The sequence below is a fragment of the Sinocyclocheilus anshuiensis genome, unplaced genomic scaffold (assembly GCF_001515605.1).
Source record: "Sinocyclocheilus anshuiensis isolate Anshui unplaced genomic scaffold, SAMN03320099.WGS_v1.1 scaffold1136, whole genome shotgun sequence".
In the NCBI taxonomy this organism is placed as follows: Eukaryota; Metazoa; Chordata; class Actinopteri; order Cypriniformes; family Cyprinidae; genus Sinocyclocheilus; species Sinocyclocheilus anshuiensis.
This window is the reverse complement of record NW_015548521.1, coordinates 1,303,644-1,328,643: the sequence shown is the minus strand read 5'-3', so window position 1 is coordinate 1,328,643 and position 25,000 is coordinate 1,303,644. Positions and strand designations below refer to the sequence as shown.

General features: G+C 39.7%; 2 protein-coding genes and 1 pseudogene across 3 annotated transcripts; 2 read left to right on the top strand and 1 right to left on the bottom strand.

The window, feature by feature from the left end:
* Nucleotides 1-194: 194 nt before the first annotated feature.
* LOC107656805 (RING finger protein 215-like) lies at nt 195-4,865 on the top strand. Its single transcript, XM_016444752.1, has 10 exons — nt 195-486; nt 1,610-1,759; nt 1,831-1,902; nt 2,006-2,091; nt 2,183-2,237; nt 2,326-2,430; nt 2,711-2,827; nt 3,474-3,623; nt 3,726-3,828; nt 3,961-4,865. The coding sequence occupies exons 1-10, from the start codon at nt 283-285 to the stop codon at nt 3,972-3,974; spliced, it is 1,056 nt and encodes a 351-aa protein (XP_016300238.1). The 5' UTR covers nt 195-282; the 3' UTR covers nt 3,975-4,865.
* Nucleotides 4,866-5,242: 377 nt separating this feature from the next.
* On the bottom strand, nt 5,243-12,921 carry LOC107656822 (activating signal cointegrator 1 complex subunit 2). 2 transcript variants are annotated; one of them, XM_016444777.1, is made up of 19 exons: nt 12,820-12,921; nt 12,072-12,183; nt 11,796-11,954; nt 11,414-11,587; nt 10,599-10,728; nt 10,376-10,443; nt 10,174-10,287; nt 9,929-10,041; nt 9,740-9,811; nt 9,544-9,648; nt 9,388-9,456; nt 9,230-9,304; nt 8,525-8,750; nt 8,239-8,435; nt 8,031-8,150; nt 7,518-7,754; nt 7,152-7,236; nt 6,837-6,931; nt 5,243-6,713 (listed from the first exon to the last, which is right to left on the bottom strand). In XM_016444777.1, the coding sequence occupies exons 2-19, from the start codon at nt 12,156-12,158 to the stop codon at nt 6,542-6,544; spliced, it is 2,298 nt and encodes a 765-aa protein (XP_016300263.1). In that variant the 5' UTR covers nt 12,159-12,183; nt 12,820-12,921; the 3' UTR covers nt 5,243-6,541. The 2 variants fall into 2 exon arrangements, with proteins under 2 accessions (XP_016300263.1, XP_016300262.1); XM_016444776.1 differs by having other exon boundaries at nt 12,072-12,163.
* Nucleotides 12,922-14,123: 1,202 nt separating this feature from the next.
* The window catches only part of LOC107656820 (probable palmitoyltransferase ZDHHC8), a 73,132-nt pseudogene continuing 62,255 nt past the window's right edge, over nt 14,124-25,000 (top strand).

The following is a 25,000-nucleotide window of genomic DNA, read 5'->3' as shown; positions in this document are numbered from 1 at the left end:
ACACGAAGTGGGCGGAGCTTGGTGTGTCGTAAAGAATGATTGGACCACACAGCGCCCCCTTACGTGCTTACATGAGTTTACCACCATTTGTAACAGCAGTTTCCATTCTAGCTAGTTTCACTTTCACAAGTGCCGGCAGGGAAAAGCGAGCCGCAGAAGAAGAGCTCCACTCCACTCCGTTTGTTTACATCAGCAGGAGGTGACAGAACAGAGGCAGTTCTGACAGTATGGCTCAAACTTTCATGACTTAGTATGATTTATACCATCGACTGACCGGGAGTCATGGGCGCGTTAGCTTGTCTTTCTGTGCTGTGCTGGCTGTGGCTTTGCCCGCTGGTGTCCAGCGAACAGGTGGCTTTTGTAGAGGTGTTTCTGGATGACCATCAGCATGTTTTGCAGAGTGAGGTGCTCCAGGGGAGTCTGGAGAACGAGCCCATGGAAAACCACAGCAAAAAGAAACATGACCTCAATGGAGACCTCATATTAGTAAGTGATAAATGCATGCAGACAGATACTTGACATAGCAAGTTAGTTTCACTATTCTGGATGTCTGTTTCTTGCAAATAAAACATGCATTATTTACTATATTTTAATTGTTAACACTTTTCTTGTATGTCGCTGTGCCAGCACTGTCAAATATTATAAATAATTATGTAAATTCGGACAATATAGAACTAACTTACATCATGTATAAATTAATTGACAAAATAGTAGGGATGCACGATATATCGGCCACCATATCGGTTTCGGCCGATAAATGCTCATTTTTTCTGTTATCGGTATCGGCCCGATAAGAAAATTTGGCCGATATCTTAAAGCCGATAAATAATGCATTATTTCCTTCAGAGACACTTGACATGAGATGACTTGTTTGCATTATTTATGTATTATTTTATTTATTTGTAATACTTTTTATGACTAAATTTGGTAATAGGAGAGTAACATTATTTTAACAACGTACACGGTTCAAACTAGGCTGCTTATGTTGAAGTGTTTGGGATGTGGCTTTTAATGATGAGACCTTTTTTATAATCAGGCTCTCAAAAAGTATATAAAAATTTGGATATAGATTTATCAGCCAACATATCGTTTATCGGCTTTCAAATAAAAAAATGATCGGTTATCAGTATCGGCCAAAATGTTCATATCGGTGCATCCCTACAAAATAGAAGCATAGCTGTTTTAATTATATAAAACTACAAAGTATATTTGCATTTATTCCTTTCTCTTGTGCTGTTTGGTACATTCAATATAATAAATCATAAACTTAAACCTACAGATCATATATGACACTAACCAATATTTTGCCATTATAGCCCTAAAACATGAAATAATACAGACTTTTAAAATGTCAAGCAGCAAAAAATAGTAAATCTCATATAATTTTTCTGTATTAATATTAAATTAAATATTACAAATTTACTTCTATGAATAATTTGAGAAAATAAGGGAAAATTATATAACAGTGTATAAACTATTTTGAGAGCAAATGAAATGAAACCAAAGAACATTCTTGTGATCATTTTTTATTAAACATTGATTTTATGCAAATTTGTGGGACATATTGTGTCTTAAGCATCAGTGTCATGCTTAATTTTTCTCTCTGCAGATAAAAGACAAAGCTATTAAAACCAGCAGTGAAAGCAGTGATGGAAAGGATCCGAACCCCTGGATTGGAGTGGTACCTGTCCAGATAAAGGAAGGCACAGTTTCCAGTAACAGCAACCAGGAGTCGTTTGCTGCCTCTGTGGTCAATAAGGTATTCAAAATAATGACTTAAGCATGGTGACTAGGTAGTACTGATCAAACTGACAGATCTTTCCTCCATAGATGAAGCGTGCTCTTGTTTTGGGTGCATCTGCTTTGATCATCCTGGCTTTAAACCAGAATACTGGCCGAGAGGTGAGAGCTTTGCTGCTCCGATCCATAAACCTTCAGCTGATCTCATAATGGTTTTTAGATATGTATAAGTAGTATTAAGAAAAAAACTGTTCTTCCTCTGTAGATGGATCTCTCTCAGGTCCTCTCAAAGCCAATCATTATCATTCAGACATCAGAAAACGTCACTAAGCTCATTGGAGCACTCCTCAGGTAATCCTCAGTCATTAAATTATCGATTTCTTTTGAGTAAATGATATACTGAATTTAGGAATGTGTCTTATTTTGACTTTTATTCAATTAGGGGCCTTCACGCAACAGCAAAAATCACTTACAAGTCTTTTCTACAGGATAGTCTGGTAAGATTTTACTCCTATGTATCCTAGTTTCACGCATGCCGTGGTTCATTAGTGTAGGAGTGTGATATTTTTAAATGTTGTGTCAAAGGGGGCCACCTTGACCCTGTGGTCCAGCTGTGGCCGTTCAAGAGGAGGGTTGTACGGGGAATGGCAAGGGGTCATCTGCACCGGGGAGACCAACTCTCAGGTCCAGGTATGAGTGTTATGAAGACATCTCTTATTATCCAGGGTTACAGCTCAAAATATGTCAACACTGTCATGTAATCATCTTGTTTCTAAAAGGGATAGTTCACGCAAAAATGAAAAAGCTGTCATGGTTTATGGGTTTGGAAGGGCATATGATGACAGAATTTTCATTTCTGGGTAACTATCCCTTAATGCTCCATGTCATTTGTAAAAATTAAAATGCAGTTGTATTAGTCAGCAAGGAGAATTTCTCTTCTTTTTAATTTCCTTTTTGTCCATCTGTCCAGAAATATCTCCAGCAGCTCTGGAACACTGTCGTTCTGGTGGCCCTGGTCCTCTCCACAGGGGTCATAGTTCATGCACGCTGGCAGTACCAGGGCAACCAGTTTAATGATGATTTAGAGGTGAACACTGTTTTTGTGTTAAAAAGTTAGAAACCTTTTCAAAAGTTCATGACACCCATGTCACTAATTGTGAAGAAAGAAGCAAGTGGAGACTGGAAGGAAATCCTGTCAATAAACAAAAGTTTTGAGTCAGTAAGATTTTTTTAGAAGTTTTGTTCAGTAAGAATGCACTAAATTGATCAAAATTGACATTAATAATGTTACCAAAAAAAATCTAGAATGGAATTTTCTGTTCATCAAGGAATCCTGAAAGAATTTAACCTCTGTTTCCACAAAAATATCACAGCAGCACAACTGTTTTCATACTAATAATAATAATAATAAGTGTTTTTCGGGGCACCAAATCAGCATATTAGCATGATTTCTGAAGGATCATGTGGCACTGAAAACTGGAGTAATGATGCTAAAAATTCAGCTTTGCCATCACATTGAATCGACACTTTAAAAAAATATTAAAACAGTTATTTTAAATTGTAATAATATTTGAGACTATTACTGTTTTTACTGCATTTTTGATCAAATAAATGCAGTCTTGGTGAGCATATAAGGCATGCTCTTACTGAGCCCAAACTTTGGAGTGGCAGTCTATACACTGTACATAGTTCATAATATAAATAAAATTAGAAATAAACTCTTTGTCTTACAGTCAGACCTAAAGCAAGACATTTTAAAGAGATTATCAGCACTGAAGACGAGGATATACCGGCAACCCAAAGTGAGATGTGACCCAACACAAACTCAACCGGTGGAGATGGACAATTGTGCAGTTTGTCTGGAGCAATACAACAACAACCAGGTGACAGATCCTCTGCACATTCCTATGCTTTTGCTCGGTAGACATATTATTCTTCCATAAAGAGAGACGGTTTAATCACTGCTCTTTTTGCGTGTGTTTTAGTGTTTGAGGGTGTTACCGTGCCTCCATGAATTCCACAGAGATTGTGTGGATCCCTGGATACTCCTTCAGCAGACCTGTCCTCTCTGCAAACGTAGCGTGCTTGGTGAGAAAGACAGAGATATTGTCATTTGTTAACCATTTGTACTTTTGCTCCATGCACACTGTCATTCAATAGTCGGCCAGCATCACCATAAGTTGAACTGAACTCTTCCTGCTCTTGTTCTGTTTCTCCCAGGTAATTTTTACTGAGCTGGACCAGGAAGGATTTGTATGAATTGGATTGACTCTTCTGATTCAGACTTTTGATGGCAACTAAACCCCTCCACCATACTGTAAGGTCAGAATATCTCCATTTGACCTCTCCAAAGACTATAAACCCTGAGTTGTTTTTCAAGAGACCACAGGAGTCAGGACTAGTAGTTCCTGATCTTTGGTCAAACCACTTGAGAAGTTTCTTGAAGGTAGGTACTTGTACATGGGATCAGTTCTACATTTCTTGAACCGGCTCAACAATTTACAGATACATGGATTGTGAAGTCATACCTACCGCAAAAAACAAAAGTAATATTTCAGATCTCTTTAAATTAAGGAAGAATCATACACCCTCAAGTCTCAAATTTTTGTTTAAACAAGGGTTGGCATAAAGCTTGGATAAATTCCTTTGAGAAACAAAATAAGAAATAGTATCTCAACCTTTTCCTCTGATACGAGACCAGGGCTGGTGCCTAACCTGGCAATTTTCTACTCTTTTTCACCAAATAAGATGGCGTTCTTGACTGGAGTTGGTTGTGATCTTTTGAGAACATATAAAATGTTTCTGGACCTTTAAGCAGAAACAGTATCATTATGTTTGTTTGTGGAAAGGTTGTGTGGTACAGAGCCCCACATGACACAGTAATATCATTGTAAGTTGCGCCATTGTTTGGCTTGGTCAGCTAAACCTCCAGCTCCAGAACTAGCACCAATTTGGTGGAAAAAGAGGTATGTTAATCAGGTCCGTTACACAGTAAAGTGAAAGATACATGCAAGTATCAGTATTCCATACAAAGAGTTGCAAGGATGCCCTGTGCCTTCTTGCTACACAGAGCGACTTTTATTATTACTTACAGGGACTGTAAGTACATTTACATGCATTTTAGAAGTTCAGTTTCTCTTAAGTTTAGTTTTGAAATGTCATGTAAATGCTTCATTCTAAGTCAGGTTTTTGCATAGTTGGACTAATGAACCTATGCTACCGTTCAAAAGTTTGGGGTCAGTTTAATAAGAAATTAATACTTTTATTCAGCAGAGATGCAGTATATTGATCGAAAACTTTCTATTCATAAATGAATTCTCAAAAAATGTATCATAGTTTATTTACTTTTAAGTAGCACAACTGTTTTGAAAGTTGATTTCTAAAGTACCATGCAACATTGAAGACTGGAGTAACGGCTACTAAAAATGCAGCTTTGCCATCACATGAAAAAATACATTTTTAAATATACTAAAATAGAAAATAGTTATTTTTTTAATTTCGTAATACTACTTTCCAATACTTCTTTCAAGAACACGGAAAAAAAAAATCTTAAAATGATAAAGCAATTGTAGCTCAGCCTTTCATTTTCAATTACACATTGTGTCATAAATACTTGAACAGATAGATGAAGACTGCAGCTGGTCTATGCTGTAGCTAAACCTGCTGTAGCTTCATTGCAACTGCGCATGTAAATGTACTTAATGATAGGATCTAGGAATATGGAATCTCAAGACAGCCAATCAGAGCATCTCATTAAATGAAATCTCGATGCCAAATTTCCCCTCATTTCTCACGCTTCAGTCATGATACATGAGCCGTCTTGACTCCACGCTATCTCAGGAGGGCACCTGCCAGACAGGTAGACAACCATTACGTCAAATCACATTAAACACTCACACAAAGAGGAACGATATAGAAACACGTTCTTAAGAACAGTATTTATTCTTGTTTTATCTTCTAAAGGCTTGTTTTAATTCAAAAGCTTTCTTAAATATGCTTTCTATTACAAAGTGCTTTGAATTTATCCTAGTAAGTAGAAATATGTTACTCTACATGGCAAGAGAACATTGCCTTTTCAAAGTCTATATGAGGAAAAATGACGTCTCTCTCTGCTAGAATGATGAATGCTCACAGCCTTTGGCACAAAATCGAGTCATTTGTTGAAATCAGACTCTACAACCTCAAATGGGGAGGTTTCTCAAAAGACTGCTCTTGAGGTCAAGTCCTAATCGCTTTTTAAACCTTTAAAGAACTGGAACAGAATCTTATGAGCTGCATTTTTGCTTTGATAGTGTAACTTACCACATCTTTAGTTAAGTTCATTCTCAAATTTATTTTAGATGCTACATTCTCAAACCTGATGTTCCTTTATTTATTTATTGAATGTTCTTTAACAGTGCAATAACTAACTGTTCAATAAACTCATGTGTTACAGGGCAAAAGACATGCCTCCTTTGCCTTACAAAACTGTTTTCTTGTTATACATTATGTTGACTATCACTAGCAAAAAGAACGTTTAAAAAAACAGATGATTATCTTGTTCCCTTATAGACAGATATCCCTGTGTGTTTTACTAAGCACTTCAAACTCCAACTCAGCCTGTTGATTCATACTTCAGAAAATAAACTCACTGAGAACTCATTTTTATTCTGAAAGAATGACAGGTCTATGTAATAGACCAGAGTGTCATCTCGATGCGTATTGATCTTCTGTAAATGAGGAGCTGTATTTAACCTCAGGTACTGTTTTTGCTTTTAGCTCTCTAAGAACTCTGCAATGTGCTGTTTTTCAAGTAAAAGTCTTAGGAAGGGATCATGCCCTTGTTCCTCTTCCTGTCAGCCATCATTCTGCGATTGTGATGGGCTCCTCTGCTCTTATTCGCTTCTTTTTTGCGACGGTCCAAAACGGTCTCCTGCGTCTGGCCCCGTCCCTTTGGCCCACCTACCACATGACTTGCTGGTGGTGGTCTGTAGCTATCAGGAACAGACAAGTAAAATCAATTAATGACTGACTGATCCATGTTTTAGATTAATTACATGATAACCAGTGCTCGTGTGCGGTGTAGCTATATCCAGTCATGGTGTTCTCAAACGTACCCTTTCCTGCTTTGCATAGCAGCTCTCCTGGCCTCAGCTCTCTCTCTGAGGACTGCTGGGTCCTGGACGAAGTGATCCTTCTTCACAGCCTCATTCTGATCAAAATAACCCAAGACAAGACCATCGTAAATAAACGGAAATGTGCATAATGTGAGAACCTGAAACTGTAACTTATTTCAAATCAGTCTAATTTCTATTTACAGGGGAAAAAAAGAAAGAAAGCAGATACTGAAATGTGATCTATAACAAAAAACAAAGTCTAGCATAAGGGACCAAAATTAATTTAAAATAAAAAAGAAAGTGGTTTATTCAAACCTTGTCCTCTTCCTCCTCATCCTCGCCTGCGTCATCCTCCTGAGCCTTTTTGCCTGTTCTGAGAACTTGTGGGGTAGTAAACGGCCTAAAGGAAAAACACTTAAATGTATTTGACTGCAGTAATAATCAGAGTTATCATGACTATAAAAATACAAATATTTATGACTGTATTCTTCATCTTCAAACATTAAAATATCAAGCCGATAAGCCATATTGCGATTTTGGTTTAATTTGGATTGTACTGTACTAATATAAATCCACTATTTGCAATGCATTGCTCATCTCAAAAATGGTCTTTGAAAACCCATTTTGATCAGCCACATTAGAGAGAGATGCAAGTTTATGTACATCAGTCACAGCTCATACCTGCGGTTCAATAGTTCATCCTCTTCATCCAGATCATTGGCTCCTATTTGGTTGACATCATACGTGTCGTCATATTCGTCATCATAATCATATGTGCCAAAAGCATCATCACGGTCTCTGGAGGGGTCATTTTCTATGGGAATCTCATCCACCACTGTCTGGTAGGCTTGATATCTCGCTCTCTGCTCTTCTATGTGCTGCTTGTCATCGAGCGTGGCACGCACACTCTCCCCCTGTCTGAAAAATGCAGAGATATTCATTTCTAGTTGACACAAACCATCTTTCACAGCCTCAGCTGAATATTTCATAAGCCCACTTTCACGCGGTTCTGATGTCAGTTTACGCTGTACTTGTCAAAGACTATTTTCTCTTGACCAAGTGGAGGCATTAAATATTCAGCAGCTCATTTAAATAATCAGACTAAATTTAGAGTAATGTACTGCAGGGCAGGATAGGGTAATGCTTTTTGGGAAAAGTTGATACTGAATTCTAACTTGGGATCACAGAACTCACCTCCGGCCTTTCCAAATGCGACTCCTGTCCAGTTGGTCACGGTTGAACACGTCAAACTCGTCATCGTCAAACACGTTTGATCTGGTGCTCAAAACTGAGGGAAGCTCTTTCTTTGCGGGCCTACAGGGAAACATTACAGGGCCAGTATGCAACAATGAAGTGGACCTGAATTGAACCATAAATCCTAGACATTTCAGTTGGACTTTACCTGGCCATTGCCCTGTCCAGTTTGTCAATAGAAGGAGACAGTTTATCTTCCAGGACGTTGTTAATGACAAGTTCAGAATTGTAGCCATACTCCTCCAAACATGCCAATATGAATCCCTCTCCCAAGTCCGGAAGCAGGTCTCGGATTTGGGACAGCAGAGACTCCAGTTCTCCAGCACTCACTGTGCACACTGCCCCCTACAGGACCCGAAAAAGAGGGTAAAAAAAAAACTTTATTTTACCAGGCAACATACTGTTGTAGATATATTAGCAGCTAATGAACTCACGTTGTCACCCTTACAAGGAACATCAGTCATAGCTTCCGCTCCTCTCAACTCTTCTCTGTCTCCCAACACTCCTGCTCCTTCCTTCTGGGAAGCTGCTAAATCTCTGCCAGTCTTGCTTGTGGCTCCTGCGCTGTGATTGGCTGATGAGGGGAAGCTTCTCTTTTTCCCCACGCACTCCCAAGCAGACTCTACACCCTGCAAAAGGTAAGACGTCCTGGTGTCGTCTCTGAGTGGACAGATCAAGGAGAATAGCAGAAAATCATAGAAAGGAGCTTAAAAGTTTTAGAAAACAGGTATTATTCTGATTCTCTGTGACAAGGCAAGATTTTGAGATTTTGAAGGCAAGTCAGGCAGAATGAACTTTGTGGTACTCTACTTGCACTACAGCTTAAATTGACAGTGGATTGACAGCATAAACATTGCTAATGCTGCAATAACCCCACTGGCATGGCAACATTAATTAAATGAATGCTGTGCATACATGGTATCGGATATTGGTATTACAGGAAATGAGCACCAGTATTGGTATCAGTGCACCATTAATTATGAAGCGTGTAGGAAAACAATTAGAAATTAGGACAGCTTATTTCTGGAATCATTGAGGTCATCTTCTCTAGTAGAAGCCTGGACGATGGCAGAATGCTTCCCCTTTAATTCCATTGGAAATCAGCACACAGTGTTCCACTGGACTACAGTAAAGGATACAAATGAGGGAAGGCCTGCTGAAGGAGACTGATGTCATCTGCTATAGAGAACTGTTCATCATAATCTGACAGGAATCTGAGAGATAAAGAGAGAAACATTGGCTGTGATAGATTACATACACAACCATGACCTTGCTGAGAAATTTCGGCATAATTTACCTTTTCTCTTGAAGGAAAGCTGTGAAGTTCTGCAGAAGATCATCTATGCAGGATGCCATGCTTTCAGTGCTGTGAAAATGAATGAAACATAGGATCAAGGATATCTGGTATTCATTCCTATCTTTGCTTATCTAATGTGGTTTTAAAGCATCTCACCCCTCCAGTATGGGCTGTAAACACGTGTGTTGGAGCAGCAGGTGAGCAATCTCTACCATTTTCTTTCTTGAATGGGATACTCGTCTCCACATGTCCTCCTGTAAACTGAGACAGATTGCATCTAGTGTAACCAATCTGTATAAATTCACGAAAGCGAGCGAGTATGTTTCTAAGAGAACACGTCAGCCATTCTAACCTTTCATTGAAATTTCTCTTCTTCACAGCTTTCTCCAGGTCTGGAACTGCCATCTCATAGAATGACGATAGTCTACATTGAAAGATGCTTCATTCATTATTTTTGTATCAGTAATATAACAGCTATGAAATTCTGCCATTGAGGACACTGTGTGAATTATAGTTTGGATGGTGTGGATGTTTTTGTGACCTGTTAAGAAAGTTGTGTTGTTTGAAGGTAGAACAAGCTTCAGGGAAGATGTCCAGGAAAGAGTGGATAGTAGTGCAAGTATCACACATGTACAACACTAAGTCTGCAAGCTCCTGTGAGACATAATCCATATATAAATATAATCATTGTATTTCCTTCTTTTAGGACACTGTGTGAATTAAAGTTAAAGTCAGTATGTGTCTCTGTATTTGTTAAAAAGTTTAAGAAAGTTTCGTTTTGGTCACCTCCTCTGGCATGGTCATGGCAGTTTGGCATTTGTTTGCATTGAGTTTGAGGGGTTGACCAGTTCCTGTGTCCTCTGACTGAATACCACACATCTGTAATATCGTATCAAACACCTGGAATGTGTACACAGAGATTTTAGGAAGTTCAGCTGAATTCGATGAATCAAAGCATTTAGAAATGTCTCATGGTCACATGAACTACCTGGCTGATTGAAGGTATGGTCTCATTTAGGTCGCCATAATAACTGGGCTGTTGAGTAAAAATGTTCTCTGGAAAAAAAAAAAAAGAGAAAAGTATGCAATTTTAGTTTTAAATATGGAAACCATTGTGAGTGATAAAAAAAAATCAGGTGGGTTCTTAAGATATTTATGTTTTTTTTTTTTTATTATATACATATACTATGATACTATTCGATTTGGTGTACCGATCATTTTATGTAGCAGTTGGGAATTTCCTTTCCCAAACAGCACACACAGATCCAGAATTTTGGGAATGTCAAATAGGTAGTTGTTGTAAAGGATCTCTGCAAACACTGCAGGGGTTATGAAGTTCTCCTGAGGAAAAAAAAACAGTTTTGAACCCCACTGAATAACAAATATATTGCAATGATATTAATTTAAAACTGTAATGTTATTTAATACAAAACCACCAGCATACAATTACACTATTGATCAAAAGTTTGGGATGAGTAATATTTTTCTTTTTGGAAATAATTAATGCTTTTATTCAGCAAGGATGCATTAAATTGATCAAAAGTAACAATAAAGATTTTTTATTATGTCACAGAAGGTTCTATTTTAAATAAAGCCTGTTTTTAACCTTTTATTCATTAAAAAAAATCCCAAAAATATTAACCAGCACAACTGTTTTCAACACTGCTAATAGTAAATGTTACTTGAGCACTAAATCAGCATTTCAGATTCGATTCCTGAAAGATCATGTGATACTGAAGACTAGAGTAATGGCTGCTGAAAATTAAGCTTTGCCATCAGAGGAATAAGTGACATTTTAAAATATATTTATATATTTCAAGTCTTGGTGAGTATAGAAGACTCAAAAACATTAAAACATCTTACTGACCCCAAACTTTTGAACAGAAGTGTATCTACTGTATGACTTATAGCCTGTCCAAAACCACACTGTACAATGATTATAAATCTTAAACAAATAATATTGTTACACAATATATTTTATGTATATATATATAAAAAAAAAGAATTAGTTCAGGAGTTTGTTTACCTTCGACTCTTTGTGCGTAGCCATCCTGAGGAAGACCATGAATACAGAGCGATGAATGTTCCTCTGCATGTCGGCCACAGCTGGACTAGACGAGAGACCAGATGCGTCCAAACCACGCGGAGCGTGTCTCAAATAAGAGTCCAAACACCTCTGTAATGACTCATCAAATACCACCTTATATGGAGAAAGAATAAAAAAAGAAACAATATGACATCTGCTTGGCCGCATACTGTATTATATAATGTAAGGGTCCAAAAACAGCAATATTATTATTTTGCCATACTGTATCTTCATTACTAACAGACTTTTTTTTTATTTTTCAAGAGATGTATAACTTTACTCAAATCTCCATGAACAACTTTTGTATTTTAGAGAGTCAAACCTGACACCAGAATTTGTCATGAGGTAAAGCCAGCAGCCACTCCAGATCCTCTGAGATGAACTGAGCATTCTCCAGAAACTCCTCCACCAGCGCAGGCGTGCCATCCTCAGGTGGGGGTTTATAGCTTAAGAAACACCTCTCTTCTGTGCGGTCAGGGTGCTGATGGGAGGTGGCATCATCATTCACACAGCTCAGAAGTACTGGACTATAGTGATGGTTCAGGTCAACTCTAGTTAATTATGCAGGAAAAAGCCTTAAGGTAAAATCTTCACTCACCAGTGCTGGTAGGGTGCGTTCTTTGCCTTGTGGTCCAAAGGGCTCAGTCACATGCAGTTCATCTAAAGGCACTTTTGCACACGCCATTTCACCTGCCCAGGTAGGAACAGACAGTACAGACTGAGGAATATGGCCACTGGAAATACCTCCTGATATGACATGTTTAATCACTTTATCTGTCTGCACTGCGGGTAAAACGGTTTAAGAGATGTTATTAGTTCTGGTTTATGTTTACTAGTAGGTATTTTTGAGTTGTTGCTATTTTGATTGACTGTCTATTGAGGGCCTCACTGACAGGCTAACGTGTCAGAGATCCACACGCAGTGAGAAGGTTGACAACACCAAGAACATATTTTGTCACGGTAGAGATTGTCTACACAACAGTTACATTTAATCTGAGTTTTTCTCTATTTGATTTTAGGCTCGTTACACATAAGATGACTAACGTACAGTATTAGCGACCTGGCTAATGCTGCCCGTTTCAGAGAGCTCAGCATCTTTATTAAAGACAACACGATAAACAACAGCGGTTTTCATTATCAGCAAATGATTTTAGCGAAAGGCAGGCATTAATAAAAACAGCACAGTTTTGTTGACTGTTACTGACAATGAGTCGGAGAACCACGACGAGGCGGAAACTACGAAAAAGGTTAGCTTTCATGCGTTTAAATAACAAATGACATTGTTAATTTTAACAACACAGAATAAAAATAACGCTTATTAAAACCCAAGTGATAAAAAATGTCACCTCTTAACCGAATCTTCCAACAGATGTTCAACAGCTCCAGCTCAAGGCATCACATCAATCTGCGTGGACATCCGGTGTTCTCGCGCTGACGACGACATTTCAAAATAAAAGTCTTTTAAAATAAAAATTACACAAGGAAAATATATATAAACCCTATATAGTTTACGTGTTGCCAAGAAAATCACGTTTTATGCTGGTGTCCCTGGCTTGACTGAAAGTCTGTTTTTTTGTTTTGTTTTGTTATTCTATATAGATTGCACTTACACCTACTGTATTTAAGGCTGAATAACTGATGTATGAAATTAACTTGAATCTTTGCTTCTCAGTGAAGTCAGCTTTCCGCCCCATTTTACCAATTTGTAACTTACAATATAGAACTGTCTTGTGCTCTCTCTTAACTCTCTTTCTGTCTCAAAAATTTCCAATTTAGTTATTTCGGTTACACTTTACTTGAAGGGGTATGCATAAGACTGACATGACACGTCATGAATATGAAGGTTTTTTTATGCATGTTTATGACAACTGTCATTAAGTGTCATTCACTCAGTTATGTGATTTTTAATGCAAAGATGACATTGTTTGAGATGTCTTTGTTATGGGCTATGGTTAGGGGTAAGGGTACGGGTAGGTTAGGGTTAGGTCAAATAATGTCATATTTGCATTAAAAATTACATAACTGAGCGAATGACACTTAATGACAGTTGTCATAAACATGCATAAAACCTCCTTCATATTCATGACATGTGTCATGTCATGATTATGAAGGTGTCATGTCAGTCTTATGCACACCCCTTCAAGTAAAGTGTTACCGTTATTTCTTAATAGCACGAAAGAGGCTGAGCGCTGTACATTTGCAACGGCAAAAAAAAAATAAAAAATTTATCAGGGCCCGTATGTATAAAACTTCTCAGAAATGCTCTTAAGCTTTGACTTAAGTGTCAAAAAATGCTTAGTAAAAAGTAGGACTTTTCTAAGAGTAGGAGACTTTTATAAAGATGCTAAAAGCAACTTTCAGTAAAGTATAAGACTGATTCTTAAGTGTTGACTGAGGTGACACTTAAGTGTTGTGAACTAAGGACTACAATGATGTCAACACAAAATGGCCGACCTCGACCTCTGAATCAGCCAATAGTGAGCCTGCTCACGTAAAGTCACAGCAGCACAACACCAATCATTTAACTACAATAAAATAATTTAATTAAGACTGAAATAATAATTCTCCAAATCTGCCACCAGAGGGCACACGATACCAAATCACACCACAAACCCACAAAACATTGAAAGTGTAGTTATTGGGCACCGTTCACCAAACTCAGTCTTCCAAACCTCAACGACCTGAGCGGTGTGTTTTGATGTTTGATTAATATGATTTTGAACAAGGTTTTCAGATGTGTCTTATGCTTCATTCATGATTTCCCTTTGAGTAAGAAGAGGTGAGCGCGCGCGTGTGTGTGTGTGTATGGCAATCAGCAAAAAGTGCATATAGTACACCCCATATGTGTGATCATAGCAAAAAGCTCAAGACGCGACCAGCCAAGGCCCCTCTGCAGCGCGCGCGTGTCGCCTCCTCTATTTGCGTAGCGAAGGCTCCACCTTTCAAGCATTGCAGTGACCTCAGCAGCAGTGGGCTGAATTGAGCTGGGTGGGATTTTCAGTCTCGTATTCCCGATCTCGTATTCAAGGATCACGATTTAACGGTGTATGTGACGGAGCGAATACGCGTTTAGCCGGCTGGCGCGGAACGGTGCAGGGTTTGTGTTCGTGTTTGCGTGCATCTAACGATAGGGATCAAATAAACGAGGAATGTGGGATTTACAGAATGCCCAACAGCGTTGGAAAAAGATTTAAACCCACCAGATACATCCCGGTGTCCACTGCCGCCACTCTTCTGGTGGGATCCACTACTTTATTCTTCGTTTTCACGTAAGTTTGCGGCGATTTTATTCACGCGCTATTTCGTGAATCGCTTGGAGAGATTGTAAAATGTTCACTGGACTAAGTTTTTTATGACAGTTAAATGGCCACAAGGCCTGCGGTTTGACTAAACGCATTGAGATATTTCTGATTTCTTCATTTAAACGTTTAGTCAGTTGATGTGCATTAAGTGTGAATTTTGAGGGGTCTTCAAATGGTAAGTGATATTGGTATTTTCTGATGAGATTTCAAATGTGAAATGAGTTCGGCCGGTTTTCCTAAAATACTTGTGCTATAACATATAAAGTGACCATAAAGTGATCTTTGTAAAGTGTATTGATGGCCAGGAAGTTGCTTTAAGGTGGAGGCATTCATCAAGCACTGAGCGTGATAGAGCAGCTTGTGACAGGCTTTGATTTACTCCAGCAGTTCTTTGAAGAATCAACATTAGGCTCAGTGTTTTGGATGACTTTAACTATTCTCTTTCAGTCTTTATTTCATCATCTTGCAGGCATAAACCTGTTTGTTCTTGGTGTGTTTTGTAGAAAGAGCATCTTGCAGATTGTGCTGTCATGATTTTTTTTTTATAATCGTGGATTATTAGGTCAGTACATCAGAATTTCTTCTAAGCCTTTTTTTGTGTACCTTTTTTAACACCTTTTTGTTCTTGCTAGTTCATTTTGAATAGTTATGCAGTATGACAAATGATTTTTTTTATTAAAAAAAAATACAAATGCTGTATATTAAGTGCTGCAGCTGTGATGTCAAAAGCTGGAAGCCATGGGTCCCCTTGAGATTTCTCTAAAGGTGTTTTTCACTTTATGAGTAAAACAAGGTCTGCTCTGTAAATATAAATTGATGATATTTCAACGTTTTTCTCTATAATGTAAATAACATACACCCATACTGAAATTTGAATTTTGAAACCGTTATGTTATTTTTGTTTTTAATGCACAAATGGCCAAGTACCCTCAAGTTTTGTTTACCTGAGACCTTATTTTACTCATTAATTGAAAAATTCCATGATAAAAACCCATAGGAAAATCTCAAGGAAATCCAAATTAGTCTCCCAGGTTTTGACGTCACAGCTGCAGCACTCTATAGTCTCATAATTAATACAAGGTCATAAAACCTCATGCATGATAAGTATGAAAGGTTTAGCAAAATGCCAATTGTAGATTTTCTAGCATGGATCACAGGATATGTTGACATACCAGAAGTATTTCATGTCTAAGGAGGAGCCAATGAGGGTTCTGTTGAAGGCTGTCCAGGAGTTGGAGTTTACCTGGGGTCCTCCAGAGGAGCCTGCCAGGAGTAAGCTCGACTCCTGGTATTTCAGGTCCACCCGGAAAGCTGACTCGAGGGCGTCGGTCCCCTTCTTCCCCGACGTACACGAGCAGCTGGTTAAACCGTGGTCTGCGCCCCAATCAGCGCGCGTCCACTCTGCCACACAGGCCATCTTTTCCCACGTGGATTGGGCGGAGGCCCACGGGTACATGTGCTCTCCCACCATCGAGGAGACCGTCGCTGCACACCTGTGTCCTGCAGCAGCCAAGACCCTAGGCTTGGACATCAGCCTCTCCTCGAAGCCGTGCAGGACCACCGCCCACCTCGTTAATAAAGCGTATGCGTCTAATGGCGAGGCGGCTTCCGCGCTGCATGCCATGGCGGTGCTGCAGGTTTTCCAGGGGAAGCTCCTGCAGGCGGTGGAGGGCAGAGCCCTCACCACGGAGGCCATTAAGGATCTGCGCGCAGCGACAGACTTGGCACTGATGGCGACGAAGCGAGCGGCCCAGGCCGTGGGTAAGGCCATGGGTTTTATGGTCGTCCTTCAGAGGCACCTATGGTTAAACCTGGCTGACCTCAAGGATGCTGACCGTAAAGTGCTGCTGAACACTCCTGTGACTCCCTGGAGTCCATTATTGAACGTCACCTCTTTGGTGACACCGTGGAGTCCATTATTGAATGCTTCGCGGAGGCTCAAAAGTGCGGCAAAGCCATGAGTCAAGTGATGCCAAGGCGCACTTTCCAGCAGCAGACGGTGAGATCCAGATCCTCGTCGGCACCTGGCTCTTCCCAACGGAGGGATAACCCCAGGCCAGCAACTGCGGCGGTGACTGCTACTGCTCCTCGCCAGGAGCCGGATGTCCGGAGGAAGGCGTGGGGTCCCGAGAGGAAGCACCACGGCCAGCGGAGGAGCCCGCGACGTGACTCTCGCCCGCCGTCCTGACGGTCTGAAGAGAGGAGGAGAGTGCGCGAGTGGCCCGGCTCCCAAGTGCCACAAGTTCATGTGTTCAAATGTTTGTGTGTTGAATGTTCATTCAATAAAAATGCATACATTCTCACAAAAAGAGCTCTTTCCTCCTCACTCAGGCAATGCGGTGCCACTCGCCCCGCCTCAGAGCAGTGCGCAGCCGCCGCCCACACAGGTTATAGTCACGCAGCACTCGCCGGCGCATCCAACGACCAAGCCGCTCAGCCGCTATGTCAGTTCCTGAGCACGTGGGAAGTTATTCTGGGAATCTCGTGCTGGCTACTCGGTGTGATAGAGCGTGGGTATACCCTTCAATTCAGACGCAGACCACCCCGTTTCAATGGCGTAGTGCAGTCTCTAACATTGCCTCGAAATGCCCCGGTTGTGAGACAAGAGGTATGCAGTCTGCTTGAAAAAGGAGCGATAGAGCGAGTCCTGCCGAGCGAGCTGGATAGTGGGTTTTACAGCCGCTATTTCGTGGTACCCAAAAGAGACTGTACTCAGTGCAGCTTCCTATTATTCATGTCTGATTCACTTTGTGCTACCATTATCATGTTATGTGTTATGCCGCTTTAGCACAGTAATCTCTGTGCAGCCCTTCCAGTACTGTTGTTGTGTCTGCCCTGTTCTCAGCGCAGCCTACGTTATTACTGATCAGATATGCAAATTTAGTATACCTGTGTTTTAGAAGCTCATTGGCTTATCTCCACCTATCAGCTGCGAGCCCGCCTACAAGCATCACTATTGGTTATGGGAACTGTGTATGTGTGTGTGTTCTATCTTCGCTGGGTATGTGACTTGTACAGGCTGCTCGTAGCCTCTCTCATGGCTGGATTGAATATCGTTCCCATAACGGAGAAATGTCTCCGTGATGTCTTGTGAAAGCTCGAGAGGGAACGTCTCCGGTTACTAGGCCAATTAGCCGTGGCGAGGTTACGTAACCTCGGTTCCCTGAGAGCGGGAACGAGACATCACGGAGGTCGCCGTGTTCGCTGCTCGACCAGCTAAGCGGTGTTCAGTATCAGATTCTGACGGAATTGACGCATGCACCGCATTTTATACTGCCTCTTGAGCTTGTCAGTATTTGCATGCGATTTGCATGCGTCATAACAATTGGCCAGTCATTTGGACTGGCGTGAGCTAATAGGACTTCAGAAAGGTTGGAAGGGAAGGAGTTCCCATAATGGAGAAATGTCTCCGTGATGTCTCGTTCCCGCTCTCAGGGAACCGAGGTTACGATAGTAACTGGAGACGTTTCATGTGGACGTATATTTTTTTAAAAACGGAAGAAGGAAAATCTCGGTTTATAAAAATACCCATGTACGTGTGGACATGTCCTAAATACCCACTTACAGGATTTAGGGAAGTCCCCTACACATGTGGTCTCTATGTTTTACATTACTTACTTACATTTAAATCAGTGCTACACAACTAGAGAAAACAAGTAAAAAAATGTCAGCACCCATAATGCACTGGGCTTGATCAGACTACTGTATCTGTGAGCAGGTATATAAAAATGCTGAAATCTGTAGTTTTAATGAAAGCCCTGGAGATTGGATGACAAGTTTTACAAATATTCGCGGATATCTTGGTCCAGGTAACAGAAAAATAATACACTTTGTTCATTTATTTATACTACCAACATTGTTACAATACAAAGCCAGTTGAAAACTGGTGAACTTAAGCTTTGAACTTTTTTTATAAAGACTTTAATAAATTTGTGTACTGGTTTGGGAGCATGAGCCCAGAGCAGATGGATGATCTGTGGATTAAGAGCTCGACCCATTGCTGGTTGATATTCTGGATTAATATACTGTTTTGGAAATAGGGGTTGTTCTAAGGTAGACCTTTACATGCTAAATTACCTATGCAAATAATAGGAAACAGACTGGTTTTTCAGTTTCCTCTGGTAGCCATTGAGAAGGTGTATCTGTGTCCAGCCTCTGACATCCAAAACCTCACTGCCATCTGTATTTAAAACAGCACTCAGGTGCAGCACCAAAGCTAATGTCAGTACCTAAGGCACACTTGTTCACTGACTGCTCGCTAGACAACTAATTTCTGACAATTTGCAAGCAAAGGGAGCAAGTTTAGTCCCTCATTTTCGTAGAGAGTGAACTGCTCAAGTGTTCCTAAGATTTCCTAAGAGTATTCTAAGGAACTGTACTCTCATTCCAGTGTAATAATCAAGGAACTTTGCTGCCGTACCATGGGTGCAGCATGCGCAATGATATTACGCAGCGCCTGAAAATAGGCTTATTGGAAATTACCTAGCTGGGACTATTTTCAGGCGCTGCGTAATATCATTGCGCCTGCTGCACCCATGGTACGGCAGCAAAGTTCCTTGATTATTACACCGGAATGAGAGTATAGTTCCTAGCCATATCGGCCTAGAAAATCGCAACTTTTCATTTTCTGTCGGTCTTAGTACACGATATAACTATAGAACTCAAGTTTTAAATAGGAAAAATATAGAAACTCTTTGGTCATTTTTGAGCGAGATGCTAACGGTCTAATCAGATTCAATGATCTATGCTAAGCTAAGCTAAAAGTGCTACCGCCAGACCCGAGATCGGCTGAATGGATTCGAAAACGGTAAAACTCAACTGTTTAACTCTAGGGGAGTTGGAAAATTAGCCTATTTTCAAAAATAGTGGAGTGTTCCTTTAAGGTCTTCGTTCATTGCTGACAGATTTTTTTGGAAATAAGATTGTCATTTTGAGTATGATGTTCAGTATTTGAGCTTTATAATGCTTTGCACATTTATTATCTTGAAATAAAGAAAAACGTCACCTTTGAGACTTTTTTTAATGGTTTGTGTAGCAGTTGCACAACCAGTGAAAAGAAAACATATCAGTGTGAACTGTCAGATAGTGTCCCCTTTTAATTTGTGTCTATTAACCTCTTTCCCTTGTTCCCTTAAGGGGGACAGATTGGATTAACAGCACTCTGTGTGCAGATATCCTGTGGTCTGGAGTATTTCTAAACATTATGGTGACATAATGGGCCACAGTTTAAATTTAAGGCCGTTGATGAAGTGCTCATCTCCATATATATTTATCTTCGTTCCCTGCTGTGCTTTCTTGTTAATGGGCCTGTTATATTTTTATACTGTTCTGTTAGATTTCACGATAAGCACTTGTATTCTAAGTACGTGCACACAAAAATATACTAACTCTTTTTGTGAATTCAGTGTTTTAATGTTCTGATGCAGAGTTTAGAAATGTGAAGGAGAGGAGGAATTTGATATATTAATTCAAGTGTCCGTCTGATAACACACACAGACACTGCTTTCGTTGAGCAAACTGTCAGGAAGAGAATAATATTTGGCTGATGAATTGCACATAATTCTGTTGATAATGACTCAAACAGAGCAGAACAGCGGTGTTTATTAGCGTATGCCATAAATGGCAGCGTGCAGATGGAGTGATGGGCAAAACAGAAAGAGCATGAGGAAGGTTTGTCCATACAGTCCATACAGTTAATGGACCCAGCTGACATTCTTTAAAATATCTTCTAGTGAGGAGTCTGGGACTGAGGATTCAGAAATAATTCTCATAATCCCAATTTTTTTTTTTTTTACTGTAACCATAAGGTTGCTTACAACAATTAGGTGCAAGCAAGTTCCCTTCATATGCACAGAAAGATGGAGAAAGCTTGACCTCAGATCTGTAACTGTTCATAAAGCTCTGTGAATACAGGCCATAAACTTTAATTATAACCATGAGCAGTTTGTGGATTTGGCAGCAGTCTTTTAAGTCTCGTTCATTTAAAATTATTTGAATTTCTTTTGCGCTCCCTAGAGGAAGCTACACAAGATGAAAGTTAAACTCTTTTGTAAAACGTTTTCATTGCTGTTATCTGCATATGCAGTGTCATTATCTGTGTACCGAATGGGGAAAATTGCATTCAATTAAATAAGCAAATATCTACCACTCTTCAGGTGTAAGTTAGTGCAAATGGGAATTACAGAGATAGCTGTTCAGTTTTGCATGGCTATTGAAAATACTCAAAAATTTAATCATATCCGTTCCTTTCAGAGCCCTGCAAACTCGCTTAGAACAATAGAGACAGCAATGACTCACTCTCGCCCTATGTGGGACTCACATTAGAATGGATGTGGGAATCTAATTTTGGACGTCATAGCTCATGTATTCTTAGCTAGAGTCTACATGACAGTAATGAGATCAAATCTGTTTCCCCTGGTTAGTGGACATTAAGTAAAGGGGGTGCTCATGAAGATCGATCCAAATGATGGTGTTAATTTGGTATAGGAAGATTGGCTTTAGCTTAAACTAGTCTGTGCACCCTCTGAGAAATACAATTATGCTCCATTATCAGTTATAGCAATGCATAACCATACATTTCTAGTGTAACATTTTGACACCTGCAGCTGTTGGCTCTCAGTTGAGAGATGAATGATAGTTGAATATGTGCACGGGCCTTTTTGCTTTCCTGTACATTGAATTTGAGGATGTTTTTGAAATGGTAAGAATTATCTTATGCTCACCAAGCCTGCATTTATTTGATAATAATTTAGCAAAACCACTAAAGTTGTGAAATATTATTGCACTTTACAATAACTGTTTTCTGATTTAGTTTAGTTGAATTGTTTTTCTAATGAGGCTGGCAATTGCAAACTGTTGATTCTGTATGCGTGGCTAAACTGTTGGACCTGTTTTCATTGATTGCTGAATCTGATGCAGCCCTCAGACAATCTATCAGCAATGAACTATAATACACAGAAACATTATCTGTCTGTGTATTGATGATCCCAGGTTCAGATAATGCAGATGGATCAGCATGCTGTCTGTAATGCATTCTGAGTGGATATTGGAGACTTGAGCTTTTCGTTATACAAAAATATTGGAGCTAAGAATGCAGCGACTGACCTCAGATTCAAGTTTTCCATTGAGACATGTAACACTTTTACAAAACACTAGCATCTAATGGAGCAATGCTGCAAATTAATGAATTTTTTTGACATGTTTGAAAATTATCGGGAGGACGGGAGGTGCTCGTAACGTCTCGGATCGGCCCGTAATTCTTCTCACACGGTACGAGCTGCGACCGTGCGTTTGGTCCCGAGAGAAAAAAATCGCCTGGGAGCTCGTACGACAGCAAAAATCGCACCGTGTACGCCCACCTTAAGGCAAGTAACTCCCCAGATTGTTTGCTTCCTCGTAGTAGCGTTCACTCTCATTAAAAGATGGAGAATCTCTGCTGTACATGCTTCTGAGACTTATGATGAACTTAATTGTCCTGCTGGGCTTTGGTTTGCTTCATCTGCCCCAGCAGATAGGTCTGTTTTTGGCCAGAACTTTCCATTCATTCATCAGTATAAATTAATTTCATGTGGTGCAGGGTTTTACATTCAGAATGTAGACACTTCACTCAAATGAAACCAGGTGAGTGCCCTGTTATTAAATACACAAAAGGCTCCTGATCCCACACGAGAGCTAAAAATACAGTCTTTCTGCCGTGCCTCTATTGGCTTTCGTAATCATAGCCTGCCTGGAAATCTTCCCTAAAGCACAGAGGCTGCCTGTGCAGACCGGCTGGGGTAACTGGAGCTCTCAGTGTTTGTGTGTGTGTGTGTGTGTGTGACGATGGATGTTACCTCTGAGGTGAAAAGGGCAGCAATGGAGCAGGAGAGATGGCAGGGAGCTGAGTGAGTAGGGCTACTCCTTTTTCTCCATCCCCCTTTCCAACCATTCATCTGCCCACTGGCTGGAAAAGCCTCTGACTTTTTTTTTTACGAACATGTGGAACACATTTAACCACCTCAGCTGCACCCACCCGAGCTGTCTCCACCCTCCTTTCTCTCACTCTTTTCCACCCATTCTGAACGCTCTGCCTTTTATGCCTACTATTTCACTGCATTTGCAGTATTGCGTTCTTGTGTTTGATTAAAAAAGCAGTACGTCATGGTTTTTGCCCTTTGGCATCACAGATCAGATTTCATTTATCCAGTGAGGAGAGTGAGTCCAGCTGACTGACAAGAAGAGTGAGGTGAGAGACAGACAAGTTTCGAAACTAAATGCAAAAGCGCCTCTGGCAATATTTGGGATTTTGAAAAGCCTGTTGATTTTGCCGTTTATCTAAGGTGATTTTGTATTTTTATTTGTTTTGTTAATAAAAGTTCTATGTTTTATATATAGGCTAAAGTGAGTTTGACGTTGTATTTTGTTGTTGCATTCAAGCAATTGACGCCTAACTGCTGCTAATTCGAAAGTGAAAGTAAAATGCTTTTTAGCTTAAAAGCGAAGGAAAGCGAGGAAAAGAGGGAAAATTCAAACGAACTAAAAACAAACAATTGCTTTACTCCGAATTGCTGCTATTTGAAAGTGAAAGTAAAATGCACACGCTGCTTTACAAGCTATTTAAAAGCAAAGGAAAGACAGGAAAAGAGGGAACGCCCCCGCGGTGATACCGGTATTACCGGTGTTGTCACACGTCGATTAACTGGTGGGAAAATTTCCTCACCGTCACAACCCTACTGTCAGTCAAACTGTTGAAAGCATCTCAGAGGTGCCACTGGTCTCTGGTGCTTTGATGTTGGAGATGTAAAGGCCAGCTTGGCCCCTATGGGTTTGTTTTTTTATTTATATACAATGTTATATCTGTGGTGGGCCACTATGGATTTTTTTCATAGGCAGATTAAATATTTGAAATTAAAACAGTAATACCGTAAAATATTATTACTATTTAAAATAACTGGTTTCTATTTGAATGTTTTTTAAAATGGCATTTATTCCTGTGATGGTAAAGCTGAATGTTCAGCATCATTAAGCATAGAATTACAGTGTCACATGATCCTACAGACATCATTATAATATGCTGATTTACTGCTCAAGAAAAAATTCATATTATTATCAATGTTGAAAACAGTTGAGCTGCTTCATATTTTTGTGGATTTAAAAACTATAGAATAGAAAGTTCAAATAGCATTTATTTGAAATAGATTTTTTTAACAATCTAAAAAACTTGACAGTCAGTCTTGGCAGAATACATTTTTTTTACTGAAATCAAAGTTTTGAACTTTAGTGTGTATGTCATCAAAAATTTAAGTATGTAGTAACTAAAAAGAGATATGCATGCATGTAGTAAACAGATGCTGTAATAATGAGTTGGTTTTGATTGTGCAATGCTTAGAAATGAGTTCAGTTCTTGGTTTGGTGCATAATCATGGATAATAAATTGAACTGAATTTGAATTTCAACGTCAGTGCGAGAACTGTCTTGTTTAAAGGAAAAAAAAATGTTTCAGGTTTAATTTGTGTTTGTCTCTGTGATGGAGGGTATTGGTTATGTCATTTTCAATCAAGCCAGTTTGAAGCAAAAGAAAAAAAAGGAAACACAAAAGAACTCAAAATGAGAAGTGACCCCAGAGGCCCAGAGTAAGAGCGCTCTGCTGTCTGTCAGCCCGCAGTGTTCTGACAGAATGAAATCACCAATGCAAATCCATTCAATTTGACTGTAAAATTCAGAAAGGCGCCCACAATTATAGCTTTATCCTGACCAAGGGTGTTCTTAATGCCACTGTGAGTCAGAGTTTGGTCTTTTCTTTCACAACAAATCAAACAGTGCTTGAATGTAGTCAGAAGATGTGAAACTCCTTTATTTGCATGCTGCCTCAGTCATTTTTAGTGCTTTCAGTAAATGCTTAAAATATATTTATGGTGGCTGCCATATTCAGTTTCATAGAGTAATGTTGTTGCTTGAATAGGAACGCAAATGCTACGTTTAAAGGTGACATATCATGAAAATCTGACTTTTCCAGGTTTTAAGTGCTATAGTCAGGTCCCCGGTGCATCTACCAACCAAGGAAACGTGAAAAGATTAACCCAGTAACTTTGTTTTGGGAAGCCTTTTTCTGCAAGCGTCTGAGAAAACGAGCGGGTCTGATTTCGCTCCCTTGGTGACGTGGCAAAGGGATCTCATTATAATATTACTGCCCCTTAATCTGTAAGTTTACTCCCACGGCGCCGTTATTGTGTTTTCGCAAGCGACA

What these genes read in the sequence shown, in the direction of transcription:
- LOC107656805 (XM_016444752.1), top strand. Translation starts at nt 283, where the DNA reads ATGGGCGCGTTAGCTTGTCTTTCTGTGCTGTGCTGGCTGTGGCTTTGC. An exon ending in TCAATGGAGACCTCATATTA is followed by an intron (nt 487 to 1,609) that starts GTAAGTGATAAA and finishes TTCTCTCTGCAG; the next exon opens with ATAAAAGACAAAGCTATTAA. An exon ending in CTCATTGGAGCACTCCTCAG is followed by an intron (nt 2,092 to 2,182) that starts GTAATCCTCAGT and finishes TTATTCAATTAG; the next exon opens with GGGCCTTCACGCAACAGCAA.
- LOC107656822 (XM_016444777.1), bottom strand. Translation starts at nt 12,158, where the DNA reads ATGGCGTGTGCAAAAGTGCCTTTAGATGAACTGCATGTGACTGAGCCC. An exon ending in AACGCACCCTACCAGCACTG is followed by an intron (nt 11,955 to 12,071) that starts GTGAGTGAAGAT and finishes ACCTCCCATCAG; the next exon opens with CACCCTGACCGCACAGAAGA. An exon ending in TTCCTTGTAAGGGTGACAAC is followed by an intron (nt 8,436 to 8,524) that starts GTGAGTTCATTA and finishes CGGGTCCTGTAG; the next exon opens with GGGGCAGTGTGCACAGTGAG.